This window comes from Serpula lacrymans (assembly GCF_000218685.1).
Source record: "Serpula lacrymans var. lacrymans S7.9 unplaced genomic scaffold SERLAscaffold_8, whole genome shotgun sequence".
Taxonomy (NCBI): Eukaryota; Fungi; Basidiomycota; class Agaricomycetes; order Boletales; family Serpulaceae; genus Serpula; species Serpula lacrymans.
The window spans coordinates 327,568-346,467 of record NW_006763297.1 but is presented as its reverse complement, the minus strand read 5'-3'; the positions used below and the strand labels follow the sequence as shown (position 1 = coordinate 346,467).

At 48.7% G+C, this 18,900-nt stretch overlaps 10 protein-coding genes across 10 annotated transcripts; 4 read left to right on the top strand and 6 right to left on the bottom strand.

Annotated features, from left to right (window-relative positions):
* Window positions 1-259: 259 nt before the first annotated feature.
* SERLADRAFT_469421 (uncharacterized protein) lies at window positions 260-1,401 on the top strand (the record flags this gene model as incomplete). Its single annotated transcript, XM_007319167.1, has 9 exons — window positions 260-328; window positions 384-411; window positions 465-490; window positions 548-611; window positions 669-682; window positions 736-907; window positions 963-1,028; window positions 1,081-1,118; window positions 1,175-1,401. The coding sequence occupies 9 exons, from the start codon at window positions 299-301 to the stop codon at window positions 1,232-1,234; spliced, it is 498 nt and encodes a 165-aa protein (XP_007319229.1).
* SERLADRAFT_370358 (uncharacterized protein) lies at window positions 1,244-1,399 on the bottom strand (the record flags this gene model as incomplete). Its single annotated transcript, XM_007319166.1, has 1 exon — window positions 1,244-1,399. One exon carries the CDS (start codon window positions 1,397-1,399, stop codon window positions 1,244-1,246), a length of 156 nt encoding a protein of 51 aa, XP_007319228.1.
* Window positions 1,402-1,476: 75 nt separating the features above from the next.
* On the top strand, window positions 1,477-4,332 carry SERLADRAFT_469415 (glycosyltransferase family 57 protein; the record flags this gene model as incomplete). The annotated part of the gene is made up of 9 exons (XM_007319165.1): window positions 1,477-1,694; window positions 1,767-2,164; window positions 2,219-2,381; window positions 2,438-2,612; window positions 2,679-2,763; window positions 2,817-2,979; window positions 3,040-3,588; window positions 3,645-3,774; window positions 3,831-4,332. The coding sequence occupies 9 exons, from the start codon at window positions 1,516-1,518 to the stop codon at window positions 4,203-4,205; spliced, it is 2,217 nt and encodes a 738-aa protein (XP_007319227.1).
* Window positions 4,333-4,350: 18 nt separating this feature from the next.
* On the bottom strand, window positions 4,351-5,092 carry SERLADRAFT_391458 (uncharacterized protein; the record flags this gene model as incomplete). Its single annotated transcript, XM_007319164.1, has 3 exons — window positions 4,351-4,592; window positions 4,653-4,782; window positions 4,837-5,092. 3 exons carry the CDS (start codon window positions 5,005-5,007, stop codon window positions 4,456-4,458), a joined length of 438 nt encoding a protein of 145 aa, XP_007319226.1.
* Window positions 5,093-5,862: 770 nt separating this feature from the next.
* On the top strand, window positions 5,863-6,488 carry SERLADRAFT_391456 (uncharacterized protein; the record flags this gene model as incomplete). Its single annotated transcript, XM_007319163.1, has 3 exons — window positions 5,863-5,955; window positions 6,010-6,130; window positions 6,187-6,488. Coding segments are annotated over 3 exons (426 nt in total), but the record flags the coding sequence as incomplete, so codon positions are not given.
* A 426-nt stretch (window positions 6,489-6,914) lies between these two features.
* Window positions 6,915-9,183, bottom strand: SERLADRAFT_438774 (uncharacterized protein; the record flags this gene model as incomplete). The annotated part of the gene is made up of 11 exons (XM_007319162.1): window positions 6,915-7,037; window positions 7,113-7,213; window positions 7,269-7,288; window positions 7,351-7,512; window positions 7,573-7,669; window positions 7,719-7,901; window positions 7,957-8,241; window positions 8,297-8,580; window positions 8,645-8,723; window positions 8,778-8,938; window positions 8,987-9,183. The coding sequence occupies 11 exons, from the start codon at window positions 9,181-9,183 to the stop codon at window positions 6,915-6,917; spliced, it is 1,692 nt and encodes a 563-aa protein (XP_007319224.1).
* A 505-nt stretch (window positions 9,184-9,688) lies between these two features.
* SERLADRAFT_469399 (uncharacterized protein) lies at window positions 9,689-12,379 on the top strand (the record flags this gene model as incomplete). Its single annotated transcript, XM_007319161.1, has 5 exons — window positions 9,689-10,874; window positions 10,940-11,253; window positions 11,305-11,605; window positions 11,666-11,888; window positions 11,947-12,379. The coding sequence occupies 2 exons, from the start codon at window positions 9,696-9,698 to the stop codon at window positions 10,976-10,978; spliced, it is 1,218 nt and encodes a 405-aa protein (XP_007319223.1).
* Window positions 12,331-14,950, bottom strand: SERLADRAFT_356432 (uncharacterized protein; the record flags this gene model as incomplete). The annotated part of the gene is made up of 3 exons (XM_007319160.1): window positions 12,331-13,155; window positions 13,210-14,596; window positions 14,738-14,950. One exon carries the CDS (start codon window positions 14,585-14,587, stop codon window positions 13,502-13,504), a length of 1,086 nt encoding a protein of 361 aa, XP_007319222.1.
* A 492-nt stretch (window positions 14,951-15,442) lies between these two features.
* Window positions 15,443-17,130, bottom strand: SERLADRAFT_469391 (uncharacterized protein; the record flags this gene model as incomplete). Its single annotated transcript, XM_007319159.1, has 1 exon — window positions 15,443-17,130. The coding sequence occupies one exon, from the start codon at window positions 16,154-16,156 to the stop codon at window positions 15,617-15,619; it is 540 nt and encodes a 179-aa protein (XP_007319221.1).
* A 49-nt stretch (window positions 17,131-17,179) lies between these two features.
* Window positions 17,180-18,310, bottom strand: SERLADRAFT_408851 (uncharacterized protein; the record flags this gene model as incomplete). Its single annotated transcript, XM_007319158.1, has 5 exons — window positions 17,180-17,500; window positions 17,564-17,622; window positions 17,674-17,681; window positions 17,749-18,193; window positions 18,247-18,310. The coding sequence occupies 5 exons, from the start codon at window positions 18,308-18,310 to the stop codon at window positions 17,180-17,182; spliced, it is 897 nt and encodes a 298-aa protein (XP_007319220.1).
* Window positions 18,311-18,900: the final 590 nt, after the last annotated feature.

Sequence of the window (18,900 nt, the reverse complement as noted above, 5' to 3'; positions counted from 1 at the left end):
AAAGGCTCACCATGCATGTCCAGTATTATGTATTCGCTAGAGAAGTACCCTCGCTTTGCTGTATCCTCTTATGTTTGAGTACCTCGCCTGGAATGGGTCGCACAAGATCTCAAGAGCCAGCTCCCGGCTCGTTCGCAAAACATTGATCAATAGACATTCCAGAAAGGAAAGTCTTCAATTCAAAGCGCATCAGACTCCAGAAACACGCCGCGGAGTGTAAAATGACGATATGACGGTTCTTCCCGAGTTCTTACCTGCCAGACTGTGCGGCGATTGACCTGTTTGGTGACGGTTTGCGATGGCTGCTTGTTTGCGTTTCACTCGAAGAGTAGGCTTATTTTCTATTTTCATGGTAGTTGACAAACATTATCATCGTTGGGCAGGTGTGGAAATCGTTCATTGATAACAAAGGTACGGGAGAGTAGTCATCAAAAGGCAATTGTTTTGGTGAATAGGATAGACAGGACATGATGCGCAATGTTTTCCTAACGTTAGTCAATCATGCTTTGACTCAATCTTCTTTGACTCAATATGAAGTTCCGACCAGCTCGAGATCCATTCCGCCAAACCAGGTGCCGTTATCACTTCATTGAAGATTGAGCCTTATAACCGTGCGTGAGATGCTCAAGCTTTGCATAACTGTTTCTCAAATGTACCGTCTTCTCAAGTGAATCGAGTTGGTGTGAGTGTGCATCTCGATTGCACGAATTTGGATCAGCTAATACGCCAAGTCAGACGGTCCACGGCGGCCTTATCATGTCATTGACAGACACTCTCGGTTCTCTTGCTGTTGCTTCGAAAGGTCAATACATGACTGGTGTTTCAACGGACATTGGCGCATCATTCGTGAAACCTGCAGGGAGACCAGGTGACGTTCTACATGCAGTGGCAACAGTAACGGGGATGGGTGAGCAGATACGGGCTTTGATGTTGAAATTGGCCCTTTGAAATATCTTCCACAGGTAAATCTCTTGCTTACACACGGGTTGACTTCAACAATTCCGCTGGAGACCTCGTCGCTTATGGATGTAAGTTGGAGCACCCTAACCTGTGACGAAATAGACTGATGTTATGCTTTAGACCACACGAAGTATATTGGTAAATCCGCAAAGCAACCCGTAAGTTTATTTCCTAACAAGAATGACACATTCTGTGCTCACATATTTACCAACAGGGAAACATCCTATTTTCGGAAGATGGGGAAACGGTTATTGAGGGAGACGATGTAGATTAACGGTCATCGCTACTGAACGTTCAACCTTCGCGATTTGTGTAGACCACAGGGCGATCTTGCTATGGCAATGGCGCCGACAGTTATTGTTTCATTAATTACAGGTAGATATATATTTGTGAGACGAGCATAGCTGGTTCGATATCTTGAATTTAATCTTGTCTTCATGACTTCGTTGGTAGAATATGTTTAGTCCACGTGACTGGGGCGGTGATATTACGGCAACGCCTTTCCAGCAAAGCGCTGTCGCAGGTGGTTAACAGCGCTCACCATCACTGTCCACAATGGACGAGGTTTCTGCTTTTGTTCCACCTGAGGGAGCGCCCAAAAGACAGTTGCGCGACCGCACGACATCTTTCAACTCTCTTCCCTATATAAAACCAGCAAAATTGCGCGTTGGAATCGACACGACCAAACCAGTTTTGCGGAATCGCGCCTCAGCCAGCAGTATGAAAAGCGCAGGGTAAGCATCCCCGTTCTCCGATGTATTATTGAGGGAAAAGCTTAATGTATAATTTCTCTGGACGACATGCAGGTCGCCCACCGAGCGGTCTGAAATCATCTCTCCCATACCACGTCGGCATCTCTTGCAGACGTCGGAAAGCCAGCATTGGCTACATCCTCCTGCAACGCCTCCATTCGCCGTATCACGCGAGCCCTCTCCTGTTTCTGCGACATCTACTGTCGCATCGTTTCGGAGGAGGAAAGCGTCAACCCAACATATGAATTTCAGTGCGTTGATGGAACAAGAGAGGATGCGTAGTTTTCCCTCGTATCAAACAATAAAGCCAAATGATCACGAGGAAGAGCCGGGCGCCGGTAGACGATGGGTGCGGTGGATGCACAAAAATGGGCTGAAGCAGTGGATAGTACCTAGCGCTGTTGGAGCAGCTATGTACTGGAAGTGGTGTATAGGACTGGGAGGTTATTCTGGTAAGTTTGAATATTGTCTGGAATCGTAATGCAGGTTCGACTGAACGAAATCAGGATATGCAACTCCACCCATCTATGGTGACTATGAGGCCCAACGACATTGGATGGAAATTACAATCCATCTTCCATTTCATCAATGGTATACATATGATTTACAATATTGGGGATTAGACTATCCGCCACTAACCGCCTACGTTTCATGGCTTTGTGGAAAGATGTAAGCCATTCACCTATTGTTGAGGTTGCTCGAATACTTAAATTTTGTGTTCAAAGCGGTACAATGTTCAACCCTCAGTGGTTTGCATTGGATCAGTCTCGTGGAATTGAAACACCAGACAGCAAAGTCTTCATGCGCGCAACGGTGCTCGCCTTGGACACCGTTGTATATGTTCCAGCTATTTATCTCTTTATATGGGCATGGCAAGGCACTCGATCATCAAGGACTCAGGTCGGTGATCACACTCTTCACACTCTTCAACCTTTTTCACGCTTTAACATTTATCGATTTCAATAGCACCTAGCTTTACTTACACTCCTATTCCAACCTGCACTACATCTCGTTGACTTTGGACATTTCCAATATAACTCTGTGATGCTTGGTATATTTATTCACACCTATGAGTCCTGGTATCCGCTTACGTCGTTGGATAAGGTCTTACGTTGTTTGCGATGAACATGTTTGCCTCGGGACAGGACCTCCTCGGTGCTTTCTTTTTCGTTCTAAGTCTTGGATTCAAACAAATGGCACTCTACTACGCACCTGCAATCGGATCATATCTACTAGGAAAATGCATATATCTCGGTCCCGTACACGGGTGAGTGTTCCACACTTGTATTACGTCTGCAGGTATTCTAATCACTCTAATTTCGAGCAGTCTTCGTTTGTTCACTCGCCTGGCAGCCGTCACGGTCGTTACTTTTCTCGTACTCTTTTTGCCGTTCCTCCCTCCTTTTTCTTCCTTCACAACCATCCTCGATCCCATCACCCGCATTTTCCCTTTCAACCGTGGCCTATTCGAAGACAAAGTAGCCAACTTTTGGTGTGCCACCAATGTAGCTTTCAAGTGGAAACACTGGCTAGCATCAAATGTCCTCGTGAAGATATCATCTGCACTAACCTTTATCGGATTCCTTCCCAGCGTAATTGGACTCATACAGGGGTCCATAAAGACGCGAGTGTGGTCTAGCTCTCAGGAGAGCACGCAGGCAGCCCAGATCGAGTCATCCGCAAATACTCCAACGTTGCCGCTCCTCCCTTACGCTCTACTCACATCGTCCCTGTCTTTCTTCCTGTTCTCGTTCCAGGTGCACGAAAAGACCATTCTGCTTCCACTCATGCCTATGACCCTTTTACTCTCTGGGTCTTCTCCCGACTCGGCAGCATTTTCGTGGGGTGCGTTGATGAACAATGTAGCCGTCTTCAGGTACGCACTTCGTGTTTTATGTATTTCGTGTGGCTAAACTATGTTTTTGCCTCTAGTATGTGGCCTCTTCTAAAGAGAGACGGCCTGGGCATACAGTACATAGCAACTCTTGTCGTGTGGAATCGCTTAATCGGGTATAACCCTCTCAGGTTGCGCAAGAAGTCTTTCGTCGACCTGTTATCCACCGTATGTACCCTCTTCCATTCTGCGTTACAAATCCGCTGAATGATAAATGTCAAAAGGCTGTATATGGCGCATGCGTTTTCTTGCATCTCCTTGAATTCGTGTTCACACCGCCCGCACGCTATCCCGATCTCTTCCCCGTGCTCAATGTTCTTGTCAGCACGCCCGTCTTCGTCCTCATTTGGCTCTGGAGCATCAAAAGGGGAGTCGAGGTGGGATGGGCACTCGAAGGCCTTCCAGGCTCTCGTAATATGAAAACCAGTGCTTCTCAAGATCGCTTTGGGGTGGAAAGCACCGCTCAGAGAGCTGCTGCTGCAAACGGCGAAAGTATGAGGCGTGATATGGGCGTGCGGGCTATGAGCCTGGGGTATGGAGAGAGTCGTCGAAGGCTGCCGTTCAGGGCTCAATCTGTTGAAGTGGAGGAGAATTCATAGTACTAGCAGCTTATTTTTATTTAACCGCCTATACCTCCAGCACGGAATGTGATATTTTGTATATCTCTGTCTGTTACCAATTTATTGTAACGGTTCATCCGGATCTTTTGGCAATCTCTTTGATCATAACTCGTCTATCTGAAGTCAAACAACATCTGATTATTGGCAGGAAGGGGCATGATTAAAGGCTGTAAGCTACATTTTGGAAAGATACTACTGGACGCGAACGCCTGTGTCGGCAAAGATATCTCTAACTGACCACACTCGACATCTCAGACTCTGGAACTGGCCCAAATTCACGCCTGCAGGGTGATATAATGTCAGGCATGGATATTTCAGAACCGAACGTATCCATTACAGGAGGAAATGTTGGCATGGTGATATTATCTGTTTCACCGTATGGGATATTAGACAACTGTTGGGGAAGTTCATGGTAGACGGACTTGCCGAGCGTGGACAACATAGGTAACCCAATAGAATCGACCGATGACATCGACGTTTGATCCAAGTCCGACATATGCTCGAACTCGGGGTCGGGAGACATAGACAGGGGCGACGACGGATCATCCACGCTCATCTGTTAAATTTGCTTTTGGTGAGCACGCAAGGCATGAACCCACTAAGCAATTACCTGGATATCTGTACTGTGTCTCTCTGTGTCAACGAACATGAGACGAGGCAGCTCGTCTGCGTTCGCGATAGCCTGACTATATAGCTGTACCTCGATCCGTGCACGTTCAAGGCGGTCTTCGATCAACTGTCGTTCGAGTTGCGCCGTGCAACCTCCCGGCGCCTGCCACATCTTTTGCTCCGCCAAAGCCTTTTCAGCCTCGAGTACGGAGAGCTGAACGGCTCGGAACGTCAAGAGGTCACTGGGGTCCGCCCAACGCTCGAGGAAAGGTGGGACAGGGATAGTTTCACGCTGCAAGGCAAGTACCGGATTCCTAAATATAGAAGACTTGACTATAGGACAGCGAAAGAGATGCTCACTGCGAGGACAGGTTTGTATTTCGGATGTAACTTCAGTATGGCCTCTACCCGGTCCCGTGAAACAGGTCCTTGGGATTTGGAGAAGTAAGCGCGGGGTGCTGGTCCTGCGGGAGAAAGCTGAACAGCAGTTGCAGAGGCCCAAGATATGCATTTGCTGAACGTGTCTTGTGCAGGACTAGGAGGCGAGGTGGGCAGTCGCATATGGATCGGCATGGCCCTCGTCGAGTTTCAGTCCTCAGGGGCTCAACTGGACACACAGCGGGGGAATGGGCGAGTGCTACCTCATGGAGCAGACGCGTGTATATGTATCCAGGAGAACTGGCGAGTCATGCCCAAAATTGACAATTAGGGTCTGGGAACGGCAACCTGGCAAACTGGTTAAGATTCGTTAGCCCCACTAAAATCAGAGTAGGTACTGTAACGTACCCGTCGACCAATCACATCCCGGCCAGTGTGGCTGTGTACCGCAGAAAGCAAACACGTGTTGGTCCGGGTCCTTGGCTAGACCATTTATCTGAATTGAATTTCCGAGTCGTTTTCGCTTCAAGGTCAGCCGCACGGCTTCTCTGGGAGATAATTGTGGGCGCAAAGGTTTTTCTGCGGGACGCCGACTGAACTGACATCAACATGACGTACACCACGTTTTTAAACATGGTACGCAAGTCCGACCACCACTCTACTACTCACCACAAGGTGGCCATCATGTCCAGCGACGGTGACCATGACATTCCATGGGAGAATCGCCAACTATTTCGGGGATGTAAGTTTTTCCGTACATCATGAAATACATACTTGTGTTGACACAAATGAGCAGAATGATGTTGAGGATTGGGAACACGAGGACGTTGAGGATTGGGAACAAGAGGACGCTGCATACTGCAGGGAACAAATCAGAGCGGGAGGTAGCTTCGCGTTCTACGATTCGTCCGCAGCAGGTACGAGAGGATATCGTATTCAGTGACGGCTGTAATAAGCTCAGGATCTGCCAAAGAAGACGCGCGAGACAAGTTGTACAGCAAATTCGCAGAGATTATGAAGATGATCCAATCAGAGACCTCTCGGTCAGAAGCCAAGATCAAAGCGGCATACAAGTACAAGGTCGAAAAACGAAAAGTGGCACTAGCCGCGCGGCGTGAAGCAAATGAACACGCACGGCAGATGAAAGAGCTTCAGGTTCGTGAGTTTGAGCTGAGGAATCAAGCGGCGTCGAGGGAACATGAGAAGCAGATGAAGGCACATGAGGCGGAGATGCTCAAGATGGAGATCCATTATACCGCGATGCAGACTCACCTCGAGACTATCAGATCCCAGATCCTGGCACAAGGTCACGTAGAGCAAAGGGCGATCTGCTGAAGCGTGTAAATCCTCGCCCAAATGATAGACATTAATATTTTCTGGTATATTCCATTCCAGATGCGTGTCGGATTTCCACTTGGAAATCGTTTGATGGGGTAGGGAATCTGTACCAATAGGCTTCGATCATTTATTTTGGAATAATGGCAGTGAAGGTCGTGGATGTTTTGCAAATTCTATGCACCCCACAAGAACGCGTCCATGAGCTGCAATTCTTCGATGCTAATATTACTGAGCAAGTAAAGTAAACATCAGCGTTTGAAATAGGAGTAGGACTGAACGAAATATAGCGGATTCGGACATCTACTCAAATGATTATAACAGTGTTCTACCAATTAGCCAAGTCCTCGAGCGTGGTGCCACAACTCAGGCAACGCTAGACTTGATATAACTCCATAAAACCTTGAGGACCAAACTAGGATGTAGCGCATCTATTCCAGGCGCCAAATAATTAGAAATGTGCCAGAACTTGGAGTTCGTTTCCTTGTCCTGTGCAGCACAGTCAGATTTGGTTTTCGGGAGTGCAGGTTTTCAAGCCCTAAAGCTAAAGCGGTATGGACTCACTGTGAGAGATACGATTCGCAATCTACGGATATACCAACGCATGAAAGAACCGGTGTTTACATTCTCACCAGGAACACGTATGGTAGTAGGCCGAGCATAATCTAGCAAACGAACATCAAGGCTGAGGTGCCATAGAGAGTGTAAAAGGATACACACCTGCATCTTTCGTAGAGGTCCTGTACGAACACAGCGAATATATTAGCGTAGTCTTACGATGGCGAATGAAATAAAAAAGCACCAGAAACTCTCAATCCTTGGCCTCTGAATATCGAAGAACTTGGAGGAGAAGTCGGAAGGCAGTACAGCCGAGTCCGTACTTGAGCTTGAGGCCGCAGAAGGAACAGTCCTTAGAATCCGGCTCAAAGAAAGCAGACCATAGATAGTCTTCGCTATACCAGTTCTGATTTGTACCATCCAGTGAGCTGAAGTGGGAAAATGATATGATGGATGCGTAACATACCCGAATACAGGATTAATGCGCATAACACTATCCCCTAGTGCAACCCAATTCGAGGGCAAGTTCGTGGCCATATGGAAGCGGTAGTAGCAAGCAGGAGCTAGGTTAATGTCAACATAGGCACCAGCAACATAGCATTTGATACTTACGAACGCGTACATAGCTGACAGTCATTGTTTCTTGAACCTGAGGATCTTCTTCCAGCATGTCCAGTACCTGGAAAAGCCAATCTGGAAGGGGCACGTCCATGACCATCGAACGAGCAAACTTCTTCACGCCATCGATAGTCTTGGGCAGATCAGACATACCCCAGGCACCGGGACTTATGTGAACTGCAGATCATGGGTTATGACTTCGTGATGCGATCAGAGAAGGAACCTAACGTACTTCGGTATGGGCCATCAGCACCGATTATATATAACATTTTACAATCCTTCTGAGCATTACTGATACACATTGCAATACCTGGGTGATTGTCGATCCCACCTGGTATCGGTAGCCGCTTCGCCAGTTTCGGGGGGACTGTTAGTTCGAGAGTTGAGTAGAACATTTTCGGGTCGTATGAGATTTTGATGTCGTCGAGAGGGAGCTTGCCCTTTGGGTAAGGATCAGCTGAGCCATACCCTGCGTGCTTCAGCATCTTAATCCCTGTGTGGAATGCGCCTGTGCAGTCTGGAAATCACGTACTGAGTAAATAGCATGAGAGTAATGTTGGGAATTATCGAACCAATAACCAAATCGGTATTTATATCAGTTGTTCCATTATCATCCCGTACAGTGACTTTCTGTATTGCTGAAGAATTATTCGGATCACCATGATACTCTGAGACGGTTCCAACGATGTATTCAATATTAGGATACCTGGTCTGGTCTAGGACAAGTCGACGGATCAGCGTTTCGAGGCCCTGACGACTTGTGAAACATGTCTCTGGTAATCCATTTGGATATTCATCATACGGGGCTCCTGGAAAACGTCCTGATATACACAACTTAAGGTCAGATGCAGCAATCCTGAAGCATGTATCGATATGAACATTGAGATCATCTGATAACTGAGACCCAAGCAACAGCTTACCGGATCCCAGATTCTTTGGCTAGTTCATCAAAATGGGGGAACAGTGCTCTATAAGCTGTCAAGTTTAGGGCCTGCTGACCTGACATCAAATACATCAGTAGGCGAGACAACCATGATTTAACAGAGTAGTCACCCTGTACGGAGTGATATTGCACAACCCGAGAGCGGTTTTGCTGTTGTGTCCATGCTTGAGTTGTTCGTGCCTCTTCAGTGGCTAACCATGGTTCAGGTTCTACAATTATGACGCGTTCGAAATGGTTGTGGCATACACGAGCAGACAAAAGTCCGGCAATGCTACGAAGTTTGTGAGATATATTTTGGGATAAGAGGGGATATCATCACCTCCCGCCACATATCACGACCGTGCCTTTGAGTTTCTCGTGTTCAGGACGCGCTTGTCCGAGATAAGGAAAGTCATTGACACCAGTGGTTTCTACGAACAACCTCTGCCTCAAACGACGTGCCAGAAATATGCAACTAGAAAAAAACACAATAAGTATGGCCGAGGCATACTCCAGTGCTCGCAAGCCTGTCGACATGATATGACAAGGTTTTGTGTAGGTCGGCCTGACCGCTGTGGTTGCGTATAGTGGGATCTATATAGCTTCAGCTCCGTTTTGAATGTGTGGTTCAAGCTGCAACCGGTATGCCTTTGGTATTGACAGCACGGTTGAGGGGAAAGTAGTATAGGTGAGTCACAGTGGGGCGGGTTTGACCACTATATGTTGTGGCACTAAACCGTGACTCAGCTGAGCCTGACTCTGAAAACCTGTTCAGTCCGACACCATCCTCCAGGCCTCCAGAGCTCCAGGACTTCGAGCGCTACATACACTCTTTTCCAGAAACTTTGTCTCGGAAATAACCAAGTCCACTAATCGCTTGAAAGGAAAGAAGGAATCATGATATTGAGAAGGATTCTGCGGTGGTTCACAGCAACCTGAAGCTTCTGAGGACTCGGAACAGCGCTTACTAAATGAAGGTGATGTCCCATCACATGACCTGAACGTTGCTTATCATTTTGCGTTTGCGGTGTAATTGCACTTCGACGACAATGCAGGCTGCACAACTACCTCCAGAAATATGGTTGCATATCTTTCGTTGGGCCACATCTCCATTGAGCTCTGGGTCTTTCGCTCTCACATATGAGCCATTTCAGATAGGCTCAGAGGATGTCCTCAAAGCCACCTTGCAAGCGAAGTATGCCATCGTGCGTGTTTGTCAGCTTTGGCGAGCACTTGCGATGGATTTACTATACGAAGATGTGAGGGTTAGGCACGGTATGCACTTACTTGCCAGTGCTCTTAAGGGCGATGAATGTTTGGCAGAGGGGAACGGACGATGGGTTCGACGACTCGAGTTACCATATGCGCACACAACCACCGCTACTAGCGATAGCTCTGTCACCGCTCTTGATATCCTCAAAAATTGCCCAACCCTTGAAGTTTTAACCAGGCCTTTCCCCCCAGAATCAGCAGACAATATGCGCTTTGAATTCAGCGCAGAACACGTCGTCTTGACGTCATTGAAACGCCTGGAATGGTGGCATTATAATGGAGCTGCCCGCTCAGGTGGAATCAATTCACTCTACGATGTCCTAAAGAATGCTCCCAACTTACAATATCTCGCTGTCGGCGGATCAGTGTTACCGAGATTCATCTCCGTGGCTCCTCTGTGTCTTACAGCATTATCAACACTTCGTCTACGGAAAATGAACCACCTATTTATTCGCCAAATATGCCGGTGGGACTTCCCATCTCTCGAGCATGTCATCGTCGATGTACCTGAAACGTGGCATGGAGCACTAGAGGACTTTTGGGAGGCCTTTGGTGATCGCCTTCGCACGGTCGAACTTGGACAAAATCTCGCATTTTGTGTGGGTGATCAAATTACAGCCATTCTACAGGGCTGTCCGAGGTTAAAAGAGCTGAATTATTACGTGTTCTTTGCTTCTCCTGTTCGCTTTACTTTTGTTCACTCCTCCATCTCTTGTATAAGGCTACATGCTCACCCCAACCTTATCCTGCTTCATGATGGCTGGGACTTCTTGGCTGAGCACCTGGCTTTCCTGGCGGGACCGTCACTACCTGCTCTTCGTTACGTCATATTCCACGGAGATTGGAAGGTCATCATCGAAGATGCTCGGTTTGCGTCTTTGCACGCCGCATTGCTCAACCGTGGATGTATTATCAAATACGCAACAGGAAGTTTACTTCTCGGTTCCCCGCAGAACGTAAATATATTATCTTTCATTATTGTTAATGTGGAAGGTGCTGACTGTTGTTGTATATGTTTTAGTCCTTGATGAGCGCACCATCGCATGTGCAACTCTGCTAAGTATTTAGCCGTTCCCCATTTACGGAGGAACGCCACGCTAAGGCCTGTAGTCCATCTCTCTCTCGTGACCTACGTGTGCTGGATTCCGCACAGTTTTGGTTAATTATTATCATGGACGCGGGCTATCTTGTTATCGCCGATTACTCAAAATCTAGCAATGGCCTTTTAAATTCTTATTTACGCATAGGTAGTCTGTTGCTTAAAATCGTGAGTTATATTGGACAAATGTCAACACGCTGAGCCTATCACGATGACTAAGTACTGGCCGGCGACAGGTAAATACTGATGCTTATCCTTCTGGAAGTATACCCTGAGCTTTTTACCAGTTATTTTTATTTTTGGCCAGGTTTAGCCGCATCAAGAGGTCACTTTCCCTGTGTGTTGTCCTGACATGTGCTAGGGTAATGGATTTTCCGAATCATCATCGAAGTGACCCACTTTGACGTGGAATGCCGAGCTTAAATGGGGCTCACTTTCTCAAGTTATCTTGTAATCATCGTCGTCTTGACTTGCATGGCGAATACGAAAGACTTTCAAGTAGCCATTGTGGGCGGTGGAATAGTAGGACTCGTATGCGCAGCTGTTTTAACACAGGCCGGTATTCGGGTTGATCTGTTCGAGTCCGCAGTGAGTACCAACTATGCCATACTGTGTGTGTGATGTCGACACGCCTTCACTGTCTTATAGTCGAAGTTTGGAGAAGTTGGCGCTGGCGTTGGACTGGGTGTGTCGAGTTTTCTCAATCAAGGATATAGGGCTGAGCCTTTTTTTCGCAGGTCCTAATGCTGTTCGTGCGCTGGATGCAATGGGCCTTTTCCAAGCTGTTTTGGCGAAGGCGGACCAAGAAACTCCAGATATGAGAGCTTTCCGTATTATATCCTGTTCTCCTGGCCACGAACACATTTTGGACGTATGGGACCCGTTTTATTATCCTTGCTGATAGTAACAGCTGACAATGCCATAAACAGTACCCGTATTTACCGGAAGATAATGGTCTAGGCATTCACAGGTAGTTCTGTGCGAGATTCTGGATGCGCCATGCTAAATGATCTTGGTTTTAGGGCGGCTTTTCTCGATGCCCTGATTCCCTTTGTGGATCCGGATACGACTCACTTCAATAAGCGTTGTACGAACGTCACGCCATCCTCTAACGCTGGCACCCCACGCTCTATCTTGCATTTTACTGATGGGACCACGTTCGCGGCCGACCTTGTACTGGGTGCTGACGGGATAAGGAGCACCATTCGTAACGTTGTCTTAGGCGTTCCCGGCTCTGAAGTGCAGCGCGTACACTTTGCCAATACTGTTGCTTACCGTGCTTTGATACCACTCGATGACGTCAAACGTGCTGGTGTGAAAACTGATCTTTCTGTGCGCCCAATTTGCTGGACTGGTTTGCATAAGGTATGACGGAGCACTAGGTAGATGTCCTGCTCACTGACATGGATATGTGCTAGCATATCATCACGTTCCCGATTCACAATAAGAATACGGTGTGCTAGTTCGCCTACGTCATGCTTGCATACTGACTCTCAGCCTCCGTAGATCAACGTTGTTGTCTTTAGTTCGGATCCTTCTGTTCCCATGGGTTCAGTGCAAGTACCCTCGCATCAGTGGGTTACACCAGCTTCGAAACAAGAGATGTTGGATGCATTCAAGGATTGTGGACCAGATGTCACAGCTATGTTGTCTTTGATGGAAAACCCTACGAGCAAGTGGTCAATTCACACCATGGTACCCCTGGATACTTTTGTAAGGGAGAACATCGCGTTGGTCGGAGACGCTGCACACGCCATGTGTCCGCATTTGGGAGCCGGCGTTGGCCAAGGGATCGAGGATTCCTTTGTGCTTACTCGTCTCCTCTCTCACCCTCACACCAAACTTTCAAATCTTCGGGTTTGTTTCCGTGTCATCGCGACTTCGACGAGTTTGTTCGTGCTGATGGTTTACTGCAGGATGTGCTCCAAGCTTACAACCAAGTTCGACTTGAACGCGCCAATATGGTCCTGCGGGGAAGCATTCGAGCGGGGGAAGTCTACGAGTGCGGATTGCCTCCTCAGCAGATGCGTGAAGCGTTGGACAATCAGTGGGAACCTGTATGGCGCCATGATTTGCAAGAGGACGTATCGAGTGCCGTCCGATTATTAAAAGAGAGGGGTTTGTTCGTCATGAACTCACTGTAAACAAGATGATATACTTTTCTAGTATGTACCCGATATACATTTACTCACTGCAAAAGCTGGCGCCAAAGGAAAGGCGCTAGCCTTCCATCCTTTTTCGTTGTATCACGGCTTACGGACTTGTCATGTGATGCTCCATCACAGTACTAGCGTTGACACGAAGCGAAACCTCACGGACATTCATTTCTCGTCGCCTTGTCACGTAAGAACTTTGTTTGCTAGAGGGCTTGGGACTGGATGATAGACATAAGGGCCAACGGGCTGATGATGCATTGCTGGACTGAGTGGAGAGGCATATATTCCTATATACAAGCATAATGAGCTTTAAATCTCTTTTGGATTTTTAGTCTGTTTCCTTCCAATCTCCATCGAGCAAGTTGATGCCCCGACGAGCCAACCGTCTTCGCCACCCCCTCATCTCACCCTGCACACCCGCCTCTTGAGCCCTAGGCGTCATACCCCGTCTCAGCCACCGTACATCCCGCACTCGCACGGCTACGAGGTGGGGCAAATGGGGAAGCAGTCTCTCCAATATCCTCCATGAATCAGAGTTGGGCCTCGGGATGGATAGTATTTTCAGGCAGAGCGACGGGGAAGATGAGTCTGAGTCGTGCGGGACGGTTAGCATGGGCAGGGGACATTCCAATGAGAGATGCCTCAGATTCGGGGCAGAGTGGAAGATCGTGGACGGAGAGGTGTGCAAAAGCGTGGGCCACAACTTGGGGGTGAAGAATGAGAGCGAGTGAAGTAGGAGCCCGTGGACTTGGATGAATCGTGACACGAGAGAGATGGGATAGGGTATATCATCATAAGGGGTGACCGTGACTTTACGCAGAGAAGGAAGGCTGGTGTTGATGAGTGCCCAAAGCAGAGACGACGACGGCATAGAAAGGAGGGCGAGGGTATGGAGTTGTCCGAGATGAAGAGACAGGTTGCATATCGTTTGCATGCCGCTCTCGGCGTCTGACGTGCTGTCGATGTCTGCCGGATCGAGCCCTAAGCCGAACATTTCCAGCTGCTCCAAGTTGGGGCAGGAATGCAAGAGTTGTACAAGCGGGTCATTGCTTGTGGTGATCGAGGAGTTGAAAGAAGGGTCGTAAGATATTCCCTCTAGAACGCGCAAATTTTGGCATCCGTCTCGTAGTGCCAATGCAGCCAGAGCTCGACGGCTCATAGACATCGTCGGGTTAATTGACAAGCGCGTCAGAAAGGGGAGCAAGGGAAACAATTGGGTCAGGAGCGAGTCAATGACGAACGCTTCAAACTTTGGGAGACAGGCGAGATCGAGGACTTGCACCCACCGACCGGGAGTAGAGTATGGAATGCGGCAGATTGAGTCCCATTTCTTGTCTGCGTTTTGGAGACGGGAGGTGAACATGTCAAGGGAAGTGAGGGTGCAGATGCGTACGCGGGAGAAAAACAGCGGCATTACAACGCTCTGCAAGTCAAAATAATGAGTAGCCGACTTCGAAACGCGATATAACAGGTGGGATGAAAAAATAAGGAAGAATAACATACATGATCTGTGAGAGTGTCTCACTGGTGCTTGGATATTCTATCTAGAAAGATAAGAACTCACTGTAAAACTCTTGCATACCAACAGCAATGGCTGCCACGGTTTATTGCAGCTACTGGGATGCCCGGGTGTGTGGTCTGTGGCACTGAGGACATGGGTGAATATGGTTGACCATACCTCCGATGGCAAAGGTTTCAAGGGGGGTTTGTGAGGGAGAAGAGGGAGCAGCAGTAAACGGCCAGAATGCTGCACCAGCGGTCTTGGATAAAGCAGAAGTATGGTGTCCATGGAAGCAGGCATGGTAGTGTGGGGCTGAAACAGCCTATAACATGAACGGACACTTGGAACGGGTCCGAGTGCACGGGTTTTGATTAGTCACACCGTGTCACGCCTCTTATGGCCGAGTTGCCGACGCCACTTATGGTCAATTCGTTATCTTATCTCAACAGGCCTAGTCTTCTCTAAGCAAGGAAGTCGTTCCTGAGATAAGGATCCAGCCATGCCTGAGACTCTCATCTCTATTCGAAAGTGCAGTTCTAAACGATCGCACTTGTGCGATTTCCCCTGACTTTTTGCTCGATGTGTTCAGCTTGTTGTTACTTACTCCAGGTGCTTCCAGTGTATCACCTGATAGTCGCTTGGATTGCCATTGATATTCGGTTCCTTCCACATTTCCGATCTGGAATACCAATATGCATGTGGGTGACGTCACGGCAACAGTCCAAAGTGCTGGCCACCACATCACAGCTCAAAGTTCACCTCTCTCTGATCCAGAACAGTGAGTTTATATAAACACACTACTCCATCTTATCTTACAGTCCTTGAGCAGTACATGTCTCCCACAAGGTACAACACACAAATTTTATGGCCGTTGTTACCAGCTCACAATTGCCTATTCGCTACAGGAATTCTGGGTCAGAAAGCTCTGTCTCAGAGTCGTCGTTAGCAGATAACATTCTTGATCTTCTGGCTGTGGAAGAGGGTGTCGGGGAACCACCATGGAGGTTCCATATCCAAGATCTTCCTAACGAGCTTCTCGCAGCGATCTTTACTATTGGTAACACGGAGAAATCCCCTCGAACGCTCCCCCCTTTCTCCCTTCTGGTAGCGTGCATCTGTCGCCGCTGGCGTGAAGTAGCAAGGGATCTTCCATTTCTCTGGCGCACGATCTGCATCACCCCCGAATATAGCCTTTCCTTTCCCCAGCTCTGCTTGGAGAGATCTGAGCCGCTGTCGATCGATTTCATCGTAAATCACTCGCATAGGGCTTCTACCTGGAGCACACAACAACTGATCGACACATTTATTCCCCACGCAAATCGATGGCGATGTTTGGTGTTGAAGTCGCTTGAGCTCGACGATCGATTCATTCCGCAATTCGAAAACATATCTGCTCCATTCCTCAGGCACATAACCTTGGAACAGTCCGCAGCTCCTCAAACGCCGCATAGATCTGACCACAAATATTGCCTTCCCAAACATACGCCTTCCCTGCGCTCCCTCAAGCTCAAGCACATTTGCCTAAAGTGCTGTTCTCCGCTTTCTGGCCTCGTCAGTCTCGACTTTTTGGTTGATTTAGATAGTAGGGGACTCAGCTGGAGCGAGTTTCAAGATGTCATTGCAAACTGCCCTGCCCTGGAGAAGCTCGTCATTCGTGGAAAATCGCCTTCCTTTGATGCGGTGGGTCCGAAGAGTATTGTCACAGCACCTTCGCTGCGCTTCTTGGGCGTTAACTGCGCCGATAGACAATCGACGCTACTACTCCTTTCGCTCATGGCGCCTTCTCTGGAATATCTAGAACTCTGCTACACCACTGGCTTCTCTCTCGACAAGATCTTTGGGCAGCTGTCACACAAACCATGGTACCCTGTTCTCAAAACTCTCCGTCTGTATTTCGTGATATACCTTAATCAGCTGAGACCAGAATCTTTGGTTCATTTTCCGATGCTTGAAAATATTGAGCTTGAGGTGACGGACGATCTTGGTTCTTTTCTGATACCTCAGTCTCAGCGGAGATTGAGGGGGGAAGCTATTCACGCGCGAGCGTATACTCCAGCGCTATCATTTTCGAGTAATAACATCTTGCCAGGATCCAACAAACAGCTTCAAGTCACCGATTCCGACCTGAGCTCGGACCAGATACTCACAGGATACCCATGCCAGCGTATGCGCACTATTTCTTGCGGCAGAAAATCTGGCGTTGGTCCGTTAATCGATATCGTTCGAGCACGAGCATCTGCTGGATACCCTCTCGAGGCCGTGCGTCTGCCAAAATCATGTTTTCACCCCTTAGAGTGTGATGATGCGGAGATGAGCCAGTTGAGGCAGCTCGTGAGGGTGGAGGAGTTCCATGACACGGATGGTTTCTTTTACGATAATGACACCGACTTTGATACTGATCCTGATTGTGAGTCAGAGTAGTGATTTATGACAATATATTTTCTTTTCCGCCGTGACAGTGTCAGACACGTCTGTGTCCACCGGGTATAGACATCCAGCGCTTGTTCACTGGCTGAGATAAATATCGTCTGACCACCCCTCCCAGTCATCAGCGGCCTTGATCAAGCTCGCTCCCTTCCTCTTCAGCGTATCCAACGCGATCTGATGCAACGGGAGGCGCAGCGGCGGATCGTCAAGCTCGACGAGACGCAACATCGCTTGCGCCAGCTTCTCTGCATCCCCCGTGAAGATCCGCTCTACGCCGGGATACAAGCTTCTGTACTTCATCGTTGGCAGCGCAGGGTCGGTATAAGCTGGGTGAACGGGCTCGATGATGCAGTTCGAAGTGGCGGGCGTGCGAAACAGCCCGGGCTCGACGATAGTTATCTAATTCCGGTGGTCTGGTTAAAATTCCCGCATTTGTATTCTTGCGCTACTCAGGATGTTTACCTTGATATTCCACTTAGGGTCGAGCTCAGCGGCATATCCTTCGGACAAACACTCCAAAGCTAAGCGAAGTTGGGTGGGAGAGAAGCGCTTTCTCAAGTAAAGGCACTTACCTGCCTTGCTACGTCGTACAATGATATGGCGTTAGTCTGCCAGCAAAAGATAAGCGGCAACATCGTGTCACTCACGCAGCTGCGTAGTGGACAGAGCATGCCGGCCCTTCCAGCGCCGTGCGCGACGACATCTGGAGGAGCCTTCCCCCCCTCGGATCATTCACATCCCTAAAGAACGCCACCGCCTCCCTCGACACCGCCGCGGCGCCCCAGAAGAGCACCTCAAACGCCTGCCGGGCGCGCACATCGCTGATGCCCTCCGCCTCGGACACGACGTAGAACCCAGCGTTGTTGAACACGACGTCAACGCGCCCGAAGGTGGCGCGTGCGTGCTGGAAGGCGGCGGTGATGGAGGAGGGGTCGGTGACGTCGAGGGGGAGGGCGAGGAGCTGGGAGGGGGGGTAGAGGGCGGTGAGGGCGGTGAGGGCAGATGGGTTGCGGAGGGTGGCGACGACGTTATCGCCTGCTTTGAGGGCTTGTTGGGTGACTAGATAGCCGAATCCTGATGATGCGCCTGTGACTAGAAGAGGGGGTGGAATTTTTTTGTTAATGCACGCTTGGTTAAGTACGCACTGAACCAGACTCTTGGCATGGTGTATGGGCTGTCTGTGGTCAAGGCGGTGGAAGACGAGGACATGTACGAGACACGACGGGAAAGTGGATATAGTGATTACCGGGTCCTTCTCCCTGAGAATATGGACTATTTTCACTCTTTGGAAGAGCAGGTGTCCCGGGCCTGGCAGTAATTCCAGCTGACCACATGACGTCACGACGAACCGGGACTGATAAACAGCATTATGTTTTTGGTTGGCGCCAGCGGTAAGATGCGTTGATGTCGATACCAGCCAGAGATACAACCAAGTGAGCGCATCGAAATGACCACGTTTTCATTATTTCGTGGCCTCGGTATGAAAAAGGCTAGCGTTGGAACTTGGTAGCCAGCAGCGTTGTTACATCCAACATAGAGACAGATAACGAAAATGGCCACTTCTACAGTAGGAAAACCAGGAGGTTCGTTCACGAGAGTGCTCAACACTGGAATGTATCATAATCGCGAATCCGAGTCGAACATTGGTCTTGAACGAGACTTTGTTTCATTATAAGGCAGGTGGAGGAAGTGATACCAAGATTAGAGTAGTTTCTGAATATCAATGCTTCAAAGTGCGTGCTTCGTAGCCTCGTTAAAGCGCTTCGGCAACCAAATAATAGAGACCTTGGGCGTCATAG